General features: G+C 38.3%; 1 protein-coding gene and 1 long non-coding RNA gene across 11 annotated transcripts in view; one reads left to right on the top strand and one right to left on the bottom strand.

The window, feature by feature from the left end:
* The first annotated feature begins 1,447 nt into the window (after positions 1–1,447).
* Positions 1,448–13,309, top strand: LOC134288164 (uncharacterized). Its single transcript, XR_009997783.1, has 2 exons — positions 1,448–7,504; positions 12,877–13,309. It is a non-coding gene; the product is annotated as an uncharacterized LOC134288164 (long non-coding RNA).
* The window catches only part of LOC109417984 (inhibitory POU protein), a 231,644-nt gene continuing 227,417 nt past the window's right edge, over positions 13,223–17,449 (bottom strand). For 6 of the 10 annotated variants that reach the window (XM_062851104.1, XM_062851060.1, XM_062850880.1 and 3 more), the window contains exon 6: positions 13,223–16,153. In XM_062851104.1, coding sequence (XP_062707088.1) covers positions 15,964–16,153 — 190 coding nt within the window. In that variant the 3' untranslated portion in view covers positions 13,223–15,963. The remainder of the gene's footprint in view (positions 16,154–17,449) is intronic. The other 4 variants (XM_062851153.1, XM_062850969.1, XM_062850915.1 and 1 more) reach the window with 2 other exon arrangements.

Genomic DNA, 17,449 nt, shown 5'->3' on the forward strand with positions numbered 1-17,449 from the left:
GTTTGGTGTACCGAGCATGTAGAGTTGTGTTGTTAAATCTGTATCTGTTACTGGCAATGCTAAAAGCCCGCTTGTTCTCCAGTGTTCTCATGTTTGTGTATCTTCTGAGTGCAGAAGAGAATAACAACAGCATAAGGACCTGTGCTATTTGGATAAAATAACTGAATAATAGAATCGATTATTTTTAAGTTATTAACATAACAGATTATGTTATAAACTTGTCTGTCATAAGCGGCAAAATAACAAATATCATAACAAAAAAATGTTCTTGGAAAACCATTTTAATAACTTGTTTTGTTAGTTTCAATAACAACTTATTAACAGTGCTTTTGGAAAATATTTCAATAACAAATTTTAAAATTAATTTGTTATTGATAATAATCGGAAAGCAAAATTTGTTATTATATCTAAATCGTAACTAAGAAAATTATGATACTTATTATTTAAAATTATTCACTTTTTCTCACGAACCCACAAATAACATGAGTAACAATACTGTAAATGATCGAAAAATACTACTTCCAGAAATTTCTCCGAGAGTTCTTCCACGAAATCATTCACAGATTTTCAAAGACTTCTCTAGAAATTCCTTCAGAATTATGAACAGAATCCCTTCACGGATTTCTGCAGAATTTCCCGGGATTATTTGTCCCGAATTTCATCTTGAGATTTCTCTGAAAATTTCTTTTAGAATTTCACCAGGAGTTTTTTCCGAAGAATTCACCTGGAGTTTTTCAAAAGATATTGCCAAGAATTCTAATAATTACTCAGAAGTATTACTTTGAAATTTCTAAGAAGATTGTGCCAGGAGTTCTTTTGAAGGCTTCTCCAGGGTATCGAGGGGTTCCTCCAGAACGTACAAATGTTTTCCCAAATATTATTTAAGGAATTTTCAGAGGATTCGTTCTGAAATTTCCTTCCTAACTGAATACAAAAGTGGAACAAAACAAAAGGACAGATCATTACCTATTATCGAATAACAAAACTTGTATTTCAACAAAACATGTTATTGAAATGTAATTGAATGAATGTATATCAATAGCTTGATTATAACTAAATGAAATTGTCCAACAAAATGTGTTATGAAAAAGCTATGCCTTGATAATTAAATAATATCAAAACAATACGACGTTCAACTGACGCAAGTGACCATTCGACCATGGAGGCTTTCTTTGTGGTCGAGGAGCTGGGACGTGATGAAGAAATAGCTGATTTAGATTATCAGTGAAGAATCCTACCGCACTGTCCACATCAGGAGCGCTGAGTAGCGGAGTCCAGTCAATTTGAGAAATTGCGTGATTTAGAGTAATGAAATTAGCTTTGTGAAAATCAAATTCGTTGAACGATTCTGCTTCTTCGAATTGTGTGGGACGATTGCAAGTTAGCGACGTAACCAACGCTGAGATTGCCAAAATTGAGTCTACGTAGTTTATGGACAGCGCCAAAGATGTTCAATCGATCTATCAATTGCAACCGAAGGCAAAGCTGAACTGAGACGATTTGTCACAGCTATAAGAACGCCACCGACCCTCTTTTTTGAAGAGGTTATTGAACTTCTATCCGTACGGTAGACAGTAAACCGATCATTAAACAGCTGTGCTGAGTAGAACTCATCATTAAGCCACGTCTCAGTGATGACGATCACATCATTCAGTTACAACAAGGAAGAAGTCAGTAACTTTCGTACGCAGTCCTCTGATATTCTGATAGTAAACAGTGATGTAGTTCCCATGTTCCATTTCAAGATTGTATGCAGAACCAACCAGTTGGTTCGGAGTCGGTGTCGTCACGTTGACACCAGTCAGCTGTTGAGCCATAGCCGTCTGGAAGTTGGTCACACTTGAGCGGAGTGCGGCATCTGAGTTCGCTTCGGCGGGACATATACTTGTTCTAACTTTACCTGGACCAGCCAGCACGTTTAACTGGTGAGAGAATGCAGAATCCAGAGTCGCAACGTCAGGGTCATTGTAACACAGTGGCAACAGTCGAGTTACGTCAAACACGCAATGCTACCATAGACTCAATAGTAAGATATAAATGTCGGGAACAAATTCAGTTCAATTTGTGACGCCAGTTTTCCCCCATGTTTCTCCCAGAAAAATCGCCCAATACTGGTTTCATTGACGGCTGACGCGCTGCCTCTAATGTCAGTTTGCTCTTTCTAGGTGACCATGACCTTCCATGACAACGTTTATTTGTTTATTAGATATCGAGGTCGAAAAAAGCTAATGCAGATTTTTCGACATTGATTTGGAACTAACTTTGACCTCGGAAATATTCAGATTTTCCAGGTTTCTGAGTCGAAGCCTAGGTGGAAGCGGACGGGTTTTGTTAGTATGATATAACCTGATGCGGCGCTGAAACTGCGGCCTAGTCGGTTCCGTGATGGTGTAGTTCTCGGTGCCACGGTTGTTGAACGGTGAATTAATTGGGCTTGCGTAAGCCTTGAAGGCTGATCCCAATTCAACGCCACCCATCGGAAGCTCCCACAGAAACACGTCTATCTTTAGCGGAGGAATTCTAAGCGTATAAAGATTCTGCCGATAGTGTGGGGACTAATGTGACGGTGTGAGGTTCAAAGAGCTCTTCATATGTTGACCACGAACCTGAGCATTCATTCTTTTTAATTATATTGGTATGAACTTATGAAGTTGATCTGGGTATTATGTCAGTCATAGATTGAGACTCATGTCCGGCGTACCCAATAAACAGATCAGTAAATTAGTTTTTAATGATCTGACATGCCTGCATCATTCTCATTACACCGTATTAATATCCGGGAGCACTAGGTACCCCCAAGGTAGCACTAATCATCTCGGTAGAAACCTCGGTGAAAACTATAATCAACCATAACGCTACTAGTTCCACCGTTGCGGTCCAGTAATTGTATGTCTTGGAGCGATAGGAAATCTACCACGAGAGATAGACGTTTTTTTTCAAGAGCTTCTTGCGGATGGCGGTGGAACGAGATAGGTCATCAAGGACTCCGGTTTTTCAGTCAACATTTTGACAATAAAAGGTTTGCTCCTAAAATGCGGATCCACTCCTAAAGCAAAAGTTAACGTCGGAATATGAGAATTATACTTTTTTCTACTATGGCTCATAATAATCAAGCGATTTGCTCGTTGTCATGGTCATCAAACTGGCAGACTGAAAAGGAAGAAAGCGTCGCGTTGCGTTGCTTCAAGAAAACCAGCATTGGGCGAATGTATTGGGGGAACGACTGGCGTCATAAAAAATTCGCCAGCATCGTATTGATTGTTGATGCTACGGTGGCGCAATGCTACGGTGTTCAGCTGTAAATATTATGCGTAGCGCGAAAATTTTTGAGCGCAAGTGCTCGTATACCTCCGCCAGTACGGTAAATCGTGTTGGTGTTTTCGGCGCAGTATTATTTGGCCCATTCGCGCATTTATTGTAAAAGACACCAGAACGATTAAACGTACGAGCGGAGGCCTATTAGCGATTTTGTATCATTTTCGCTCTCTATTTTCTTGCAACGAATAATATAATGATTTAGAATAAATGTTCCTTTCATTAGTGTTTTGTGTAAACGTTCGTCAAGTACGAGCTCAACCCTGGAAACCGTTCTTCCACTGGCAACTAACAACCATGTTGTGGGTCGGTGGATCAAGCCCCGTTTTAGTTATTTTAGTGATCCATTAAGGCTCATTTTTCGAATTGTTTTACATAATAAGAAACCAAGAATAAATGTAATGTTTTATTGATTGTTTTCATCCTACATAATTCTACACTACTTCTTTTTGCTACAGAGTCAATTATTGTTCACACGAATTAGAAAATCTTGTACCTTTACATATTTACATTTTTTAGTAAGAATTATTCAGTCAAAAAACTAAGGTAATCACATGCTTGGCGGTATTGCAATCATAAACTCAATTAGTAAGTGACGGTTCTTCCAAATATAATCTTTTAGTCAACAGAAATGAATGAACTGCAAAGTAAACCTGTTTTAGGTGATAAAAAAGCTCTGAATGTTGGCTCCTTGTGCTCGGATTTCTCTTTTCTATAACAGAATGCGAAACTACATTTTTCGAAAATATAATAACATTAAAAACAATTTTAGTTAGGAAACTTCTGTAAATGATAATTTAGGAAAGATTATTTTCGATGAAGTGTTTGCACCGGTTATTCGTCAGACAACGCTGCACTTATTCTTGAAGGTAGCTTCGAATTGTAATTTTGTGGTACGTCATATGGGTGTTGAGATAGCAAACTTCAATGGGACTTCTGATAAGAATTTTTTTATGCGCCAGTCGCCCGGATTTGGATGAGAGGTTTGTATGACTACCTCAACGGAGCATCTTAGAGTTGCGCCATTCAGTATGCTGCTGGAATAGAAGGTTGAACGAGGTACTGGTCAAATTGGGGTTCAAGGCGTCGTCAAAAGATTAGTGCCTGTGCCTAAAGATGACGGTCACTAGCGGTCACTTTCAAAGCAAAATAATTTGCCTAGCATTTTATCGAGCACAAATCCGACTTGGCAAACGCATTGATCTAAAAATGCTACTTGATGTTCACTGCAAGTAAGCCAACAACGAGGTTCAAGCTCCACCACCCTACGAGAAGAGCATCATCAACCACCAACCGTAATTCAAAAAACCTCCACTAGATGGACGGTTACCGTCCTTGGGCGTAATGGGGTCATTAGGAAATACAAAAATGGGACTAGGGGCGATGACCGCGGTGCGAGGGCATGCACCTCAAATCGGTCGATGACTTCATGTTTCAGGCTCACTTATCTGTAGTCCGTCGATCAAAATAGTTGAAAATTTATTGAAGGACTTTGAAGAGGTGGGAAGGAGGCGAAGAGGGCATTATGTAACAGCAATATCCTTCAGTGTAGACCTGAAATGTAATACCTTCCCCCATCTCAGAACCCCGCCGTTTCTAGTTTGAAACCCAGTGCGCTACTACGTTCGCGAGGCTCGTAAGTCGGCAAAGTCCGAGAACCGATCCGCCAAATTACCGGTAGGATCCAAACGCGAGTAGCCGGCCAAGAAGGATAGCGCAGCGCGAGTCCCAAGCCACTCCGGAACCCGTGAAGCGTACCGAGGATCTATGCACGTGCGCGAGAGCGAGAATTACCTGCCTGCGAGTAATTGAGTAGTGAACGTGAGGCCATTGAGTCGGAGAGTCTCTGTGATACTCCCGACTGACCTACCCAACACCTACACAATTGGGCATGATTCAAGTCAACCCAGGTAACCACTAAGCACTGTTCTGAGCATTATAACGGCCATTAAACAGCTTTTCAGTGCTAAGTAGCTCTATATAAGGACTGTTCAATTTATAAAACGGACAACTTTCTTGTGCGATATCTTTTTTATTTTTCAATAAAATCATTATCAGTTTTTTGCATAACTTTCTATAGCTATTCTCAAATGTAGGAAAAATATAACATTGAACAAAATGTTCTTTATTGTGTAACTGATGCGGTTTTCGTAAAACATCAATAAAACCCCATTTCTCAAAATTCGACATTACTTTCCACATACTTATCATGCACATTTTCATGAAGTTTTTAATGTATTGGAATCTTGTACTATCCAATTAAAGTTAAAGCTCAATAGTTGGTCAATAATAACACAGCGCAACATTTTTTTGTCTCAAGAGCAAACTTATGTGTCTCCGAAGGATTTTGGGCCGCTGAATCCGAATCCGGGCTCAGATTTGCTCTAACATGTAACAATTTTGAGCTATACCTCAATTTATGGGGCAAAATATGCGATTTTGGGCTTTTTTGACTGCAAGCCATTAAGCAAGGCAATATTTTTTTAAGTAATCATAAGGTTAATTGGTCAATTTACATCTAAATTAACGACTCATGCAAAATATTTTGTTTTACCTAATCAAATTTGATAGATTTAATCATTTTATGTTAGTATGGAAACTTGCATGCAACTGCTGGAGGGTGACTTGTATGGGAAATATCGTACCTAACATAAATCGCTTAAAACTATCAAATTCGATTTGGTAAAACGAAATATTTTGCACGAGTCGTTAATTTAGATGTTAATTGACCAATTAACCTTTTGATTGCTTAAAAAAAAATATTTTCTTGCTTACGGCTTGCAGTCAAAAAAGCCCAAAATCGCATATTTTGCTCCATAAATTGAGGTATAGCTCAAAATTGTGACGTGTTAGAGCAAATCTGAGCCCAGATTCGGATTCAGCGGCCCAAAATCCTTCGGAGACACATAAGTTTGCTCTTGAGACAGACAAAAGGTTATTTTTTGTTACGCTGTGTAATGCACCAAGCAGTCTCCAGCTTGATATAGTGAGTTGCCTTGTTTTCATAGAAATTATTAAAAAGTGTTCATTTAAGTGCTATGTTTCAATAGCATCACGGATTCGGCTAAAAATTTGTCCAGGGTAGTAGAATATTGATCTCTGAATGATGCAGAAGAAAAAATTACTTTTAATTGCATTTTCCATCAAAAATTTAATCCATAAAGATAATCATATTAATAAATTTCATACTTTTTGCTCCATTAATGCAGATTTTCGACTCTAGCGAATCTTGTTATTATTTATTTTCAACAAAGTTGATCCTATGTTATTGTACACCTTATTTAATAATAATCGGATGCAAAGTTTTTATTTCCAACATCATTGTTACGCAAAATTTGCATTAGGTTGCATTGATATTTGGAAGAACCTTCAAAGAACGAAACGGTTTTGATTACTGTGTCTGTCATGGCGCACAGTAACCAAACCAGCAATGCTATTAAGAAGCAGTTTTCTGCATTTAAAACCTTATCATTCCCACTTTCGACTGGATGCATAAAAAAATTGATTATTTAATATTTTCATGCCCTTTTTGCTTTATACATAATTCAATTTTATTCAAAAAATCGAATCTCACTTAAGACTTCAATATCTCAACACCTAATTTCCCGATTGAGTTTAAATTTTGCCAGAATGTTTATTACTCATGCAGCTGCAGCATGGCACATACTTTTCTGGTATTAAAAATGATATACCATAAGTAAACAGTGATTTTATATATATTTTCAATTTTCAGCAATCGAAAAATTCACCTCATTTAACACCTGGCCGATTTTCTATGAAATAAAACTATTTTTATTCGATTCAAAAATGATTACTATAATGAAAGATGATGTACTGAACAACGAAACAAGGGTGGTTAAATTTGAACAAAGCGTCTTCTTTTTATAGCCTTGTAAAGTTGTCCGTTTTATAAATTGAACAGTCCTTAAGCATTCTTAATTCTTATAGGCACTATAACCAGTAAGAACTAAATTAGGCCCTGTAAGCCTATATAAAGCCTACAAGCTGTAAATAAGTTTGTCAGTGCTGTCACAGGGCTTGGAGCACATGACGTTTATATCAATCAAAATAGATTTCGACCAAAACAGACTCGAGTCGGTCATGATCAATACATTTTAAACATCCATGTCGGACGGGATTGACGAAACGGGATTATTTTTGTTGTTGGCATGTTTATCGGAATGGTGTTGTTAAATAGATAATGGAATTTGGTTATCTTGATTATTCCATTTTTTTTTCAATCAAGACAAACTCCAGCTCGTTTCCCTCTTCTTGTGAAACGTTTCCCGACCATTTATATAAACATTGCTTCTCCTGCATCAATTCCTGCGTTCGTCACCACCAACCTTACCACTGAATCATCCTCATCCCATATCATTTTCAACCCTCGAAATGCCCAAACTATAGTTATATATTTTGTTTTTCATGGTTTAAGTACTAGTTTGATCACACCATTCCCATGGTGCATTGGTGGAGCAGATGAGAAAGGCAACGGACTTGGACTTGATCAGGAACTCGAAGGACAACAGCTAGAATCTGGATGAAGTAGCAAAAAAGCAACTTCAATGGAAGCGAAGGAAGTTAGAAAAGAACAGAAGATAAACAATATATTTTTTGCCTTTCTCGTACACTAAGTGTACCGGAAAGGCTATATGTTCACTCCAAAATTGACTTTTTGATAGAAGCCCCGGAGAGTCGAGTCATATATACCAATCAACTCAGCTCGACGAATTGAGGTGATGTCTGTGTGTGTGTATGTGTGTGTGTGTGTGTGTGTGTATGTGTGTGCGTGTGTGTGCGTATGTGTGAGTGTGCACAAAAAAACTCACATCACTTTTTGGAAGTAAACCTCAACCGATTTCAATGACCGACGGTTCATTCGACGCGGAATCTGGTCCCATTGTTTCCTATTGAAAATGCTTCGGATCGGTCCAGCCGTTCCGGAGATATGGCCATTAAGGTGTTCCGGAATGGTACCCCAAGAAGGAACCAGATATGAAAATGCATCAAACCTAGGCATGCGACATATCAAACCACGGCATTTTCGATAACCTGATGAGCGATAAGCAGCAAAATAGTCTTGGACCATATCTGAACCGGTAGTGTTCCGGAACCGGTTCCGAGTGTCCTGCTGGAAGTGGCCATATATACAAGTGAACCAAACCCATGCATGCGACACATCAAACCACGGCATTTTCGATAACCTGATGAGCGGTAAGCAGGAAAATAGTCTTGGACCATATCTGAACCGGTAGTGTTCCGGAACCGGTTCCGGGTGTCCTGCTGGAAGTGGCCATATATACAAGTGAACCAAACCCATGCATGCGACACATCAAACCACGGCATTTTCGATAACCTGATGAGCGATAAGCAGCAAAATAGTCTTGGACCATATCTGAACCGGTAGTGTTCCGGAACCGGTTCCGGGTGTCCTGCTGGAAGTGGCCATATATACAAGTGAACCAAACCCATGCATGCGACACATCAAACCACGGCATTTTCGATAACCTGATGAGCGGTAAGCAGGAAAATAGTCTCAGACCATATCTGATTCGGTAGTGTTCCGGAACCGTTTCTAGGCGTCCCACTGGAAGTGGCCATATATACAAGTGAACCAAACCATGCATGCGACACATCAAACCCCGGCATTTTCGATGACCTGATGGACAATAAGCAGGAAAATACTATCAGATCATATTTGAACCGGTAGTGTTCCGGAACCGGTTCTAGGCGTCCCACTGGAAGTGGCCATATATACAAGTGAACCAAACCCATGCATGCGACACATCAAACCACGGCAGTTTAGATAACCTGATGAGCGGTAAGCAGGACAACAGTCTCAGACAATATCAGAACCGGTAGTGTTCCGGAACCGGATCTAGGCGTCCCGCTGGAAGTGGCCAAATAAACATTTGAACCAAACCCATGCATGCGACACATCAAACCACGGCATTTTCGATGACCTGATGGACTATGAGCAGGAAAATCATCTCAGACCATATCTGAACCAGTAGTGTTCCGAAACCGGTTCCGGGGCTCCCGCAGAAGTGGTCAAATCTGAAAGAGAAACACATACCCATGCATGCGTCACATCAAATAGCGGCTTTTTCGATTACCTTATGAACGGCCAGCAAGTGTTTCGGAATCGGTTTTGAGTGGCCGGAAGAGGCCAAATGTAAAAGTAAATCAAATCCAGGTATGTGACACATCAAATCGTGGCTTTTGCGATAACCTGATGAACAGTTAGCAAGAAAATAGCCTTAGATCACACTAGAGACAACTGGTAGTGTTCCGGAATTGGTTCCGAGAGTCCCGTCGAAATGGTCAAATCCTGCATGTGACACCTTCAATTTGCAGTGTTATTGGTTAACCGATGAACAGTTAACAAGACAATAGTGTCAGACCATATTTGGTTCAGCCGGTAGTTACTCGGAATCAGATCCGGGTAGTAAAATGTAAAATTTAACCAAACCCATGGATGCGGTTCATCAAACCACGTCAACCTGATGGAAAAATAGAGTCAGACCACATTAGATTCCCGGTATTGCGCACAAACCCCAAAATTTTATTCCCACCTTTGAGTTTCCGCGCCGAAGACCCAGCGCCAGATTCGGCGACAAAGAAAACTGACAGCAGTCGCCGGACAGTTGGCAATCCTGATATTTGACGGCGGCCGCCCGGTAGTCATGTGAGTGGATTGTTGTCACGCAAATAGATCTTTTTGCTGAAAATGCATGTGTATTGAGTTATTGTTGACAGATTTTCTGCAGTGTTAGTGTGAAATTCAGCGATTTTCTGTATCGCGGAAGCCTTCGCTGGAAGAAAACGTCATGTTGTTCACCGAAGCAAGGAAAATTTTCAGTGAAAAAAGCAATAGTGTTGCGGGTTCGGCTGTGGCTTCGAAAGTGGTTAAAAGTATAGATAGTAGAGTAAACATAGATTCGTGTTGATGAATGTCAAAATCTGTATACAAACGAGCATGACGTCACGATTTGGACAACATCAATGGAGCGCATGACGTCATATTCAACCGTCACACTCTTGAAAATTACTACTTACACGCTTGAAACATTTTAGTCAGCGGTGTCCGCGGATCTATGTTTACTCTACTATCTATAGTTGAAAGAAAAAGTGAATCAAACCCATACATGCGATATATCAAATCGCGGTGGTTGAGTAAAGGTGAAGAATTAGCAATAAAATAATCTCAGACCTGAATTGGGACAACCGTTGGTGTCATGGAATCAGATCCGGGTATCCCACCGAAGTTGCCATATATAAAAATGAACCAAACCCATACATACGACACATCAGATCGCAGAATTTTTGAAAATCCAATAAACGGTTAACAAGAAAATAGCCTTAGATCACATAAGACTAGCTGTTGTGTAGCAGAACCAACGTTCATGCGAAAAATCAAATCGTGGCTTTGTTTAATGACCTGATAAACATTCGGCATGAACAACAGTTCTCATATATGAAAGAGAATAAAATATAGACAAAACTAAAGCGATTTCATCAAATCGCACCATTTCAGATTCCTAAGGTGTAAATTTATAGCAGGATGGGTCAACGTTGAATGGAAAAATAAGAATTTGATCGTGTCAACCCTGAACAAAAGATGGCGGTTGTTTAAAGGAATTTTGAGCTCTAAAACCATGTAAAATAAGTGTATTTGGTATGTGAAATATGTTCGAAGTCCACCAGAGTATCCAAGATAATGCCTCGTATTCAAGTTAGCACCTTTTTTTAGGATTTTGAATTCTTGAATTATGGGCATGAGTTGGGAAACATGTCCAGAATTCAAAATCTGTGCGCTGTTTCACAAGGTCTGCAATATGACTATAATTGGAATGAGGAAGAAGGCCGGTCTTCGTCCAAAACTGGTAACCAGAAAATCATAGACGACATGCCAAAATTCAATACGGCGATTATTTCATGTAATTTTAGGTACGGAGTCCAAAAATGAATACCAGAACATCCAAGATGGTGTCTCAATGTTCAAGATGACTTTAGTTTAGTTGGGGTAGATACCCGGATTAAAAAAATAATGGCCGGGAAATCTAAAATGACGTTTCAAAATTTTGCGACTTCATGACACTTGTTTGGTTTGAATTTTGGATCGTTGTCTTATATTTTCTGAATATTGGATGTAATGCTAATATAAAATGTATCCATATTGAGTTGATTTAGCAACCAGTTTTTATTTTGTATTTATGTCAATGTCATCAACATGTCGCTTGAGTTTTGTTGAAAGGATACTTAAAAGCACGAGAAAGGCACCATCACCACTAGGTGGATTAATTAGGGTTTTTTTTTCTTTGTCTCACTTTTGACAACTTTCGCTCCAAAGACTTGGTACGATATGTTAAAGTTGGCCGTATATCAGCCGAATAATTCGCCAAAAGTGGCTTTTGAGCAGCTCTATAAGAGGATATAGAACCAATTAGCTCTGTTAGCCAGGTTCTACATTCGACTATAGAGCCGACTTTATGCCATTTTTACGGCTTAATGGTTACTTGGGAAGTCACTTCCACCATGTTAACCAGGCATTATCGTGCGAAATGGCTTGTCGGACAGCGTTTTTCTTTTGTAACCATGGAAGATTTGGTCCGGTCGATAGAGTAGGGGAATCAGCGGTCGGTGGTGAAATGGCTAACAGTGCCGTGCCACCGAATCAAAATGTAGTTGAATTTCAACGTCATCTTCACTACATCGGGATATTTTTTTAGAAGAATCCTGATAACAAATAAGAGCCGATGCACACGGGCGGCGCGTCCACACAGCGTGCACGCAAGTGCGTCCTGAGTTACACACAATCAAATGGGAGAATGCACACGAGAACGTAACGCTACCGCACCGCAATCGCGCCGCACCGTGTGCAGCACGATACCCCGCAGGAGCGTGAATTCACGCAGCGTTAATTATTATGGATTCGGTTGGAAATCAAAAACCTTTTTTTTTTTTGATATTTTTTATTGCTAATTTTGGGTTGTTTACTTTACAGCATACATCGGGAGTGACGTATACGATAGTGAACGCACACAACGCACTACACCCCGTACTGAAAAAAAAGTGTCGCTAGTCGAAAAGTGTCGTTATATTATGCTTTTGGTCGAAATACAAAGTGATCGAACGTGCAAAAATTGATTTTTAACCTACTTAGAAATGTCACAACTCAATTTGGATTAGTGCATATTGTTGCTCTTAATTAGCTTACCCAGGTAACCACTAAGCACTGTTCTAAGCATTATAACGGCCATTAAACAGCTTTTCAGTGCTAAGTAGCTCTATATAAGCATTCCTAATGCTTATAGGCACTATAACCAGTAAGAACTAAATTAAGCCCTGTAAGCCTATATAAAGCCTACAAGCTGTAAAGAAGTTTGTCAGTGCTGTCACAGGGCTTGGAGCACATGACGTTTATATCAATCAAAATAGATTTCGACCAAAACAGACTCGAGTCGGTCATTATCAATACATTTTAAACATCCATGTCGGACGGGATTGACGAAACGGGATTATTTTTGGCATATTTATCGGAATGGTGTTGTTAAATAGATAATGGAATTTGGTTATCTTGATTATTCCATTTTTTTCAATCAAGACAAACTCCAGCTCGTTTCCCTCTTCTTGTGAAACGTTTCCCGACCATTTATATAAACATTGCTTCTCCTGCATCAATTCCTGCGTTCGTTACCACCAACCTTACCACTGAATCATCCTCATCCCATATCATTTTCAACCCTCGAAATGCCCAAACTATTTTATTTTTCATGGTTTAAATACTAGTTTGATCACACCATTCCCATGGTGCATTGGTGGAGCAGATGAGAAAGGCAACGGACTTGGACTTGATCAGGAACTCGGAGGACAACAGTTAGAATCTGGATGAAGTAGCAAAAAAGCAACTTCAATGGAAGCGAAGGAAGTTAGAAAAGAACAGGAGATAAACAATTTTTTTTTTCTTTTTTCTTTGTCTCACTTTTGACAACTTTCGCTCCAGAGACTTGGTACGGTATTTTAAAGTTGGCCGTATATCAGCCGAATAATTCGCCAAAAGTGGCTTTTGAGCAGCTCTATAAGAGGATATAGAACCAATTAGCTCTGTTAGCCAGGTTCTACATTCGACTATAGAGCCGACTTAATGCCATTTTTACGGCTTAATGGTTACTTGGGTAATGATGCGCAACAGAAAAAATAGATTCAAATTTACTTCGCAGTGACGACTTCGATTTGGTGGTGCGACGATAATAGTCAAAACGTCGCTATGGAGATAAGTGACATTTGCACATGGTACTTAAGATCACAGTACAGGTATCTGTTTGGACGTTCGCCGATAGCATGCCTGGTTTTTCAACAGGTTGTATCCAAATCTGGAAAGACCGAGGTTTCAGGAGGATCTTACTAGAGGGAAACCACCTTTGGTAGGAAACTTCTCTCTACACGTGCTTGGTATGGTTTTTCATTAGGCGAAGATTTTACGAAAGGCCAAAATAAATCGTAATTCGTCATTGAAGTAAAAGCCAGTAAAAGCTTTACACAACCGGTATTCAAAAGATGAATGTCTGTTCTCTGTGGGCGTAATACATCGTGTACGACAGATCTTGTGATATTGGCTGAACAATTCTCAACTAAAAATAAACACAAATAGGTTTTAGATTCTCTATTCAGATTTAAAATAAATCTGCAGTTCTCGAGGGTTGACGAGAGCTTTTCATTGGCAGTTTGAGAAGATAATAAACTGCCCTAAGCACCTAAATCACTTCGATGTTCTACCGATGCTTGTATGTTTCTGCATCGCATAAGGACTGTACCGGAAATTAACCATAAACGTTCACAATTGGGTTCTTTAGGGGTATCCAGATTATTTCATAACCGGATTCTCCGCCCACAAATTATTCGAAATCTAAAATTTCATAATTTTTGGAGTCCGGGAACTATTTTCAAAATGTATTTCAGTAACAAATTTTGAAAACGACGTATAATCAATGGTTTAGCATTGATTATACGTCGTTTTCAAAATTTATTACTGATTTAAAGTTTGTATGGGGAATTTTTTTTGTTCGGGTCGAACTGTCAATTTATCGATTGAACTGCCATTCTATCCACGAAACTTAAAACTGTTTTGTTAATTTAACCATCAAAAAAAAGGAATTGAAATCCAGTAAAATCACGTTATACTCAGAACTTTTTCGATTAGGCTATAGAAAATATCAATATTTTATTCACTAAACAACCCAATTGCCTAAAAAATAATCTGTTCGAAATAAACATAACTTAATTTTTGGATATACTATAAAAATCTTTTGAATATAGAATGGCAGTTCTGATTTTCAAAAAATAACCATTTAACTTGGACTTTTATCTCAAAGATTGTACATATGTTTTTCAAAATTTTGGACACCTCCTAAAAATTTAAAATTGCGAAAGCTGTGGGAAAACATTTAATTTTTTCTCCTATTTTTGTGCAAATATATTCTTTTCCAGAATGCTCATGATATAGGAAAATTATTTTTATCAAGAAAAATTCCCTCCGCAGTTTAGCGCATTTCTTAAAGGCCATTTTTCGAGGAACTCTTTTTTATGCGTCTTCGAAAAACGATTACGCAGTTGAAAATTGCTTTTTTTCAAATGGGTAGGTATGTATTTCAATATTTTGAAGAGGTAGTTGTACCAGAGAACTGAATTTTATAACATCTGAAGATATTTAAAATAGAGCGTCAAAGTTCGACCAAAAAGAAGGTGTTTTTTTGGGATAGACCATATTCTAAATGTTGGAAGTTTTTCTATCCAAAATAAGAATTTTAAAAGTCGGTATTGAGTGATTTGTTATGTATACATAACTGCTATTTAGTAATAAGGTTTTTCCCGTACCAGATTTTTCCCGTACAAATTACCCAGATTTTTTCCCGTACAAATTTTATTCGTTAAACGTTTTGAAACGTTAAAAGAATTTAAAAAAGCCGTTGGTACAGATTGTTATTTTGTGTGGTATACTCATAGAACCAGATTTCCAATAATAGTTAACATTTTCCAAATTTCGAAATTTAACTAAATTGTGAAGATTTCATAGAAGAGCCGGAATAAAAAGGCCAACCGTGCTTCGAGATAGAGCATTTTGACCATTTATTGTTAATTTTCGATACAGTCCTTTATGTATTTACTATTTACAATAAACTAAAATATTTTCTCTCCTTCATAGAAATAGAAATATTTTGACATCAAAATATTTTTTATGTTTCTTTCCAGTAAACTTAATGATAAATTGCACATATTTGAATTGATCAGTTCTTTTTGTCGGACCATTAGTTAAGAGTTCAGAGTATAGAATTATCAAACTGTACATTGTTCTCTATCTTTCTTTAGTACTGAAGCTTCTAAGTCCGAAATCACAATTTCGTATTTCATTTGCTTTTAGAGTATCACTAGCATCTACTTAATACTACACCCTTATTTTGCATTCATAATTTCAATGTACAAATGGTAAGATTTGGCGCCTATTTTAATTTATTGGTTCCCTTGCTATCATCATATGAGTGAAATGTTTTGCGTCTATTAATAACCAAACCCCGTTACGCCACCATTACTTCCTAAAGATGCTACACTATTTACTAAGCCACTAAACTGAGAGCTCTGGTGCGGTGGTCAGTGCTGAGCTGCAAATTTCATGCGTTTTTGCTTTTGTCGTTGATTGCAGAACCAGACACGGACGACATTTTTCTTAAGGTCCAGCTTTTCTGCTATTGCAGCAATTTTTTCTCCGGATGGACGTGGTTGGACGGCAAAGTAGGCCTCAAGGGAACGCTTCTCTGGTGCAGCAATGGAAGTCCTTTTTCTTGAAAAAAGACTCGATATAGATTACTTATTATTAAAATATAGTTTGCTATCAACAACGTGCATGTAATAAATAAATATAATACTAAAAAAAGAATAAATTAAATGCACTTTAGCCGACGGGAAATAAATAAAGATGTTATTAATGAAAAACGTTTGCCTTTGCAATCTCTATCTATGTCTACATAGGGGAATCAACGTATTTTGGACATAGCGTTACGCCAATATATTTTGGACACTTCCATACGTTTTTGCTGTAAGTGTCCAAAAAATATTGGCGCATTGCTGTGTCCAAAATATGTTGATTCCCTATATATATATATATATATATATATATATATATATATATATATATATATATATATATATATATATATATATATATATATATATATATATATATATATATATATATATATATATATATATATATAAATGAATTTCTGTCTGTCAGTCGTCTGACCTCTATGGATTCGGAAACTACTGAACCGATCGGCGTAAAATTTTGTATGCGCAGGGTGGGCTCCAAAATAAATTATGTTCTGAGGGATAACCCTATGAAGCGTATTAAAACAACGCAATACGCAGGCAGTACGACGTTTGCCGGGACAGCTAGTTGCTGCAGACGCCACGCGTATGCATTATAGACACTATAGATTCCATATACTCGCGGAGACGAAGACAACTGTAGCCAAACGAACTGTCAGTTCGTGTAGCCAAACGAGCATGACGTCACGATTTCAATAGCGACAATGGATTGCGTGACGTCATATTCGCTCGGTACACTCTAAATTGACGGTGAAACACACTAAAATTATATTGCTCAACCATGTCTCCGCGAGTCTATGGAATCTATAGTGTCTATAGTATGCATGCGATTCCACCAAACCCGTTATCGCACGATCAGATGCGTGCGTGAGAATGTATGGGAAAATGGGAGGTCGCACAACGTTTTAATCGATATATCATTGTTGCGGTCAATGCGCACCTAAATTTTTGAATGTTTTGGGAAGCTTAGACTCTCAGGTTTCTAATGATTAGTTCGGATTTGAAATCGGTGGTTGCGAACACAGCGAAAATCGCAATTTAATGATAAAGTTTAAAATGGCGGCCAAATCCAAGATGGCTGCCAAAAATTTTTCAACTTCAAATGAAAGGTCTGTACATTCCTTTCATAGAAAAGTGAAGTTTTGTATATGTGACAACATTATATTTTGAGATATGCGACAAATTAGGTGCAATTTGATGAAAAATCATCATTTTTGTCACCTTGTCAGCCCCTAGGTCAGCCCCTTGC

The sequence above is a fragment of the Aedes albopictus genome, chromosome 1, assembly GCF_035046485.1.
Source record: "Aedes albopictus strain Foshan chromosome 1, AalbF5, whole genome shotgun sequence".
Taxonomy (NCBI): Eukaryota; Metazoa; Arthropoda; class Insecta; order Diptera; family Culicidae; genus Aedes; species Aedes albopictus.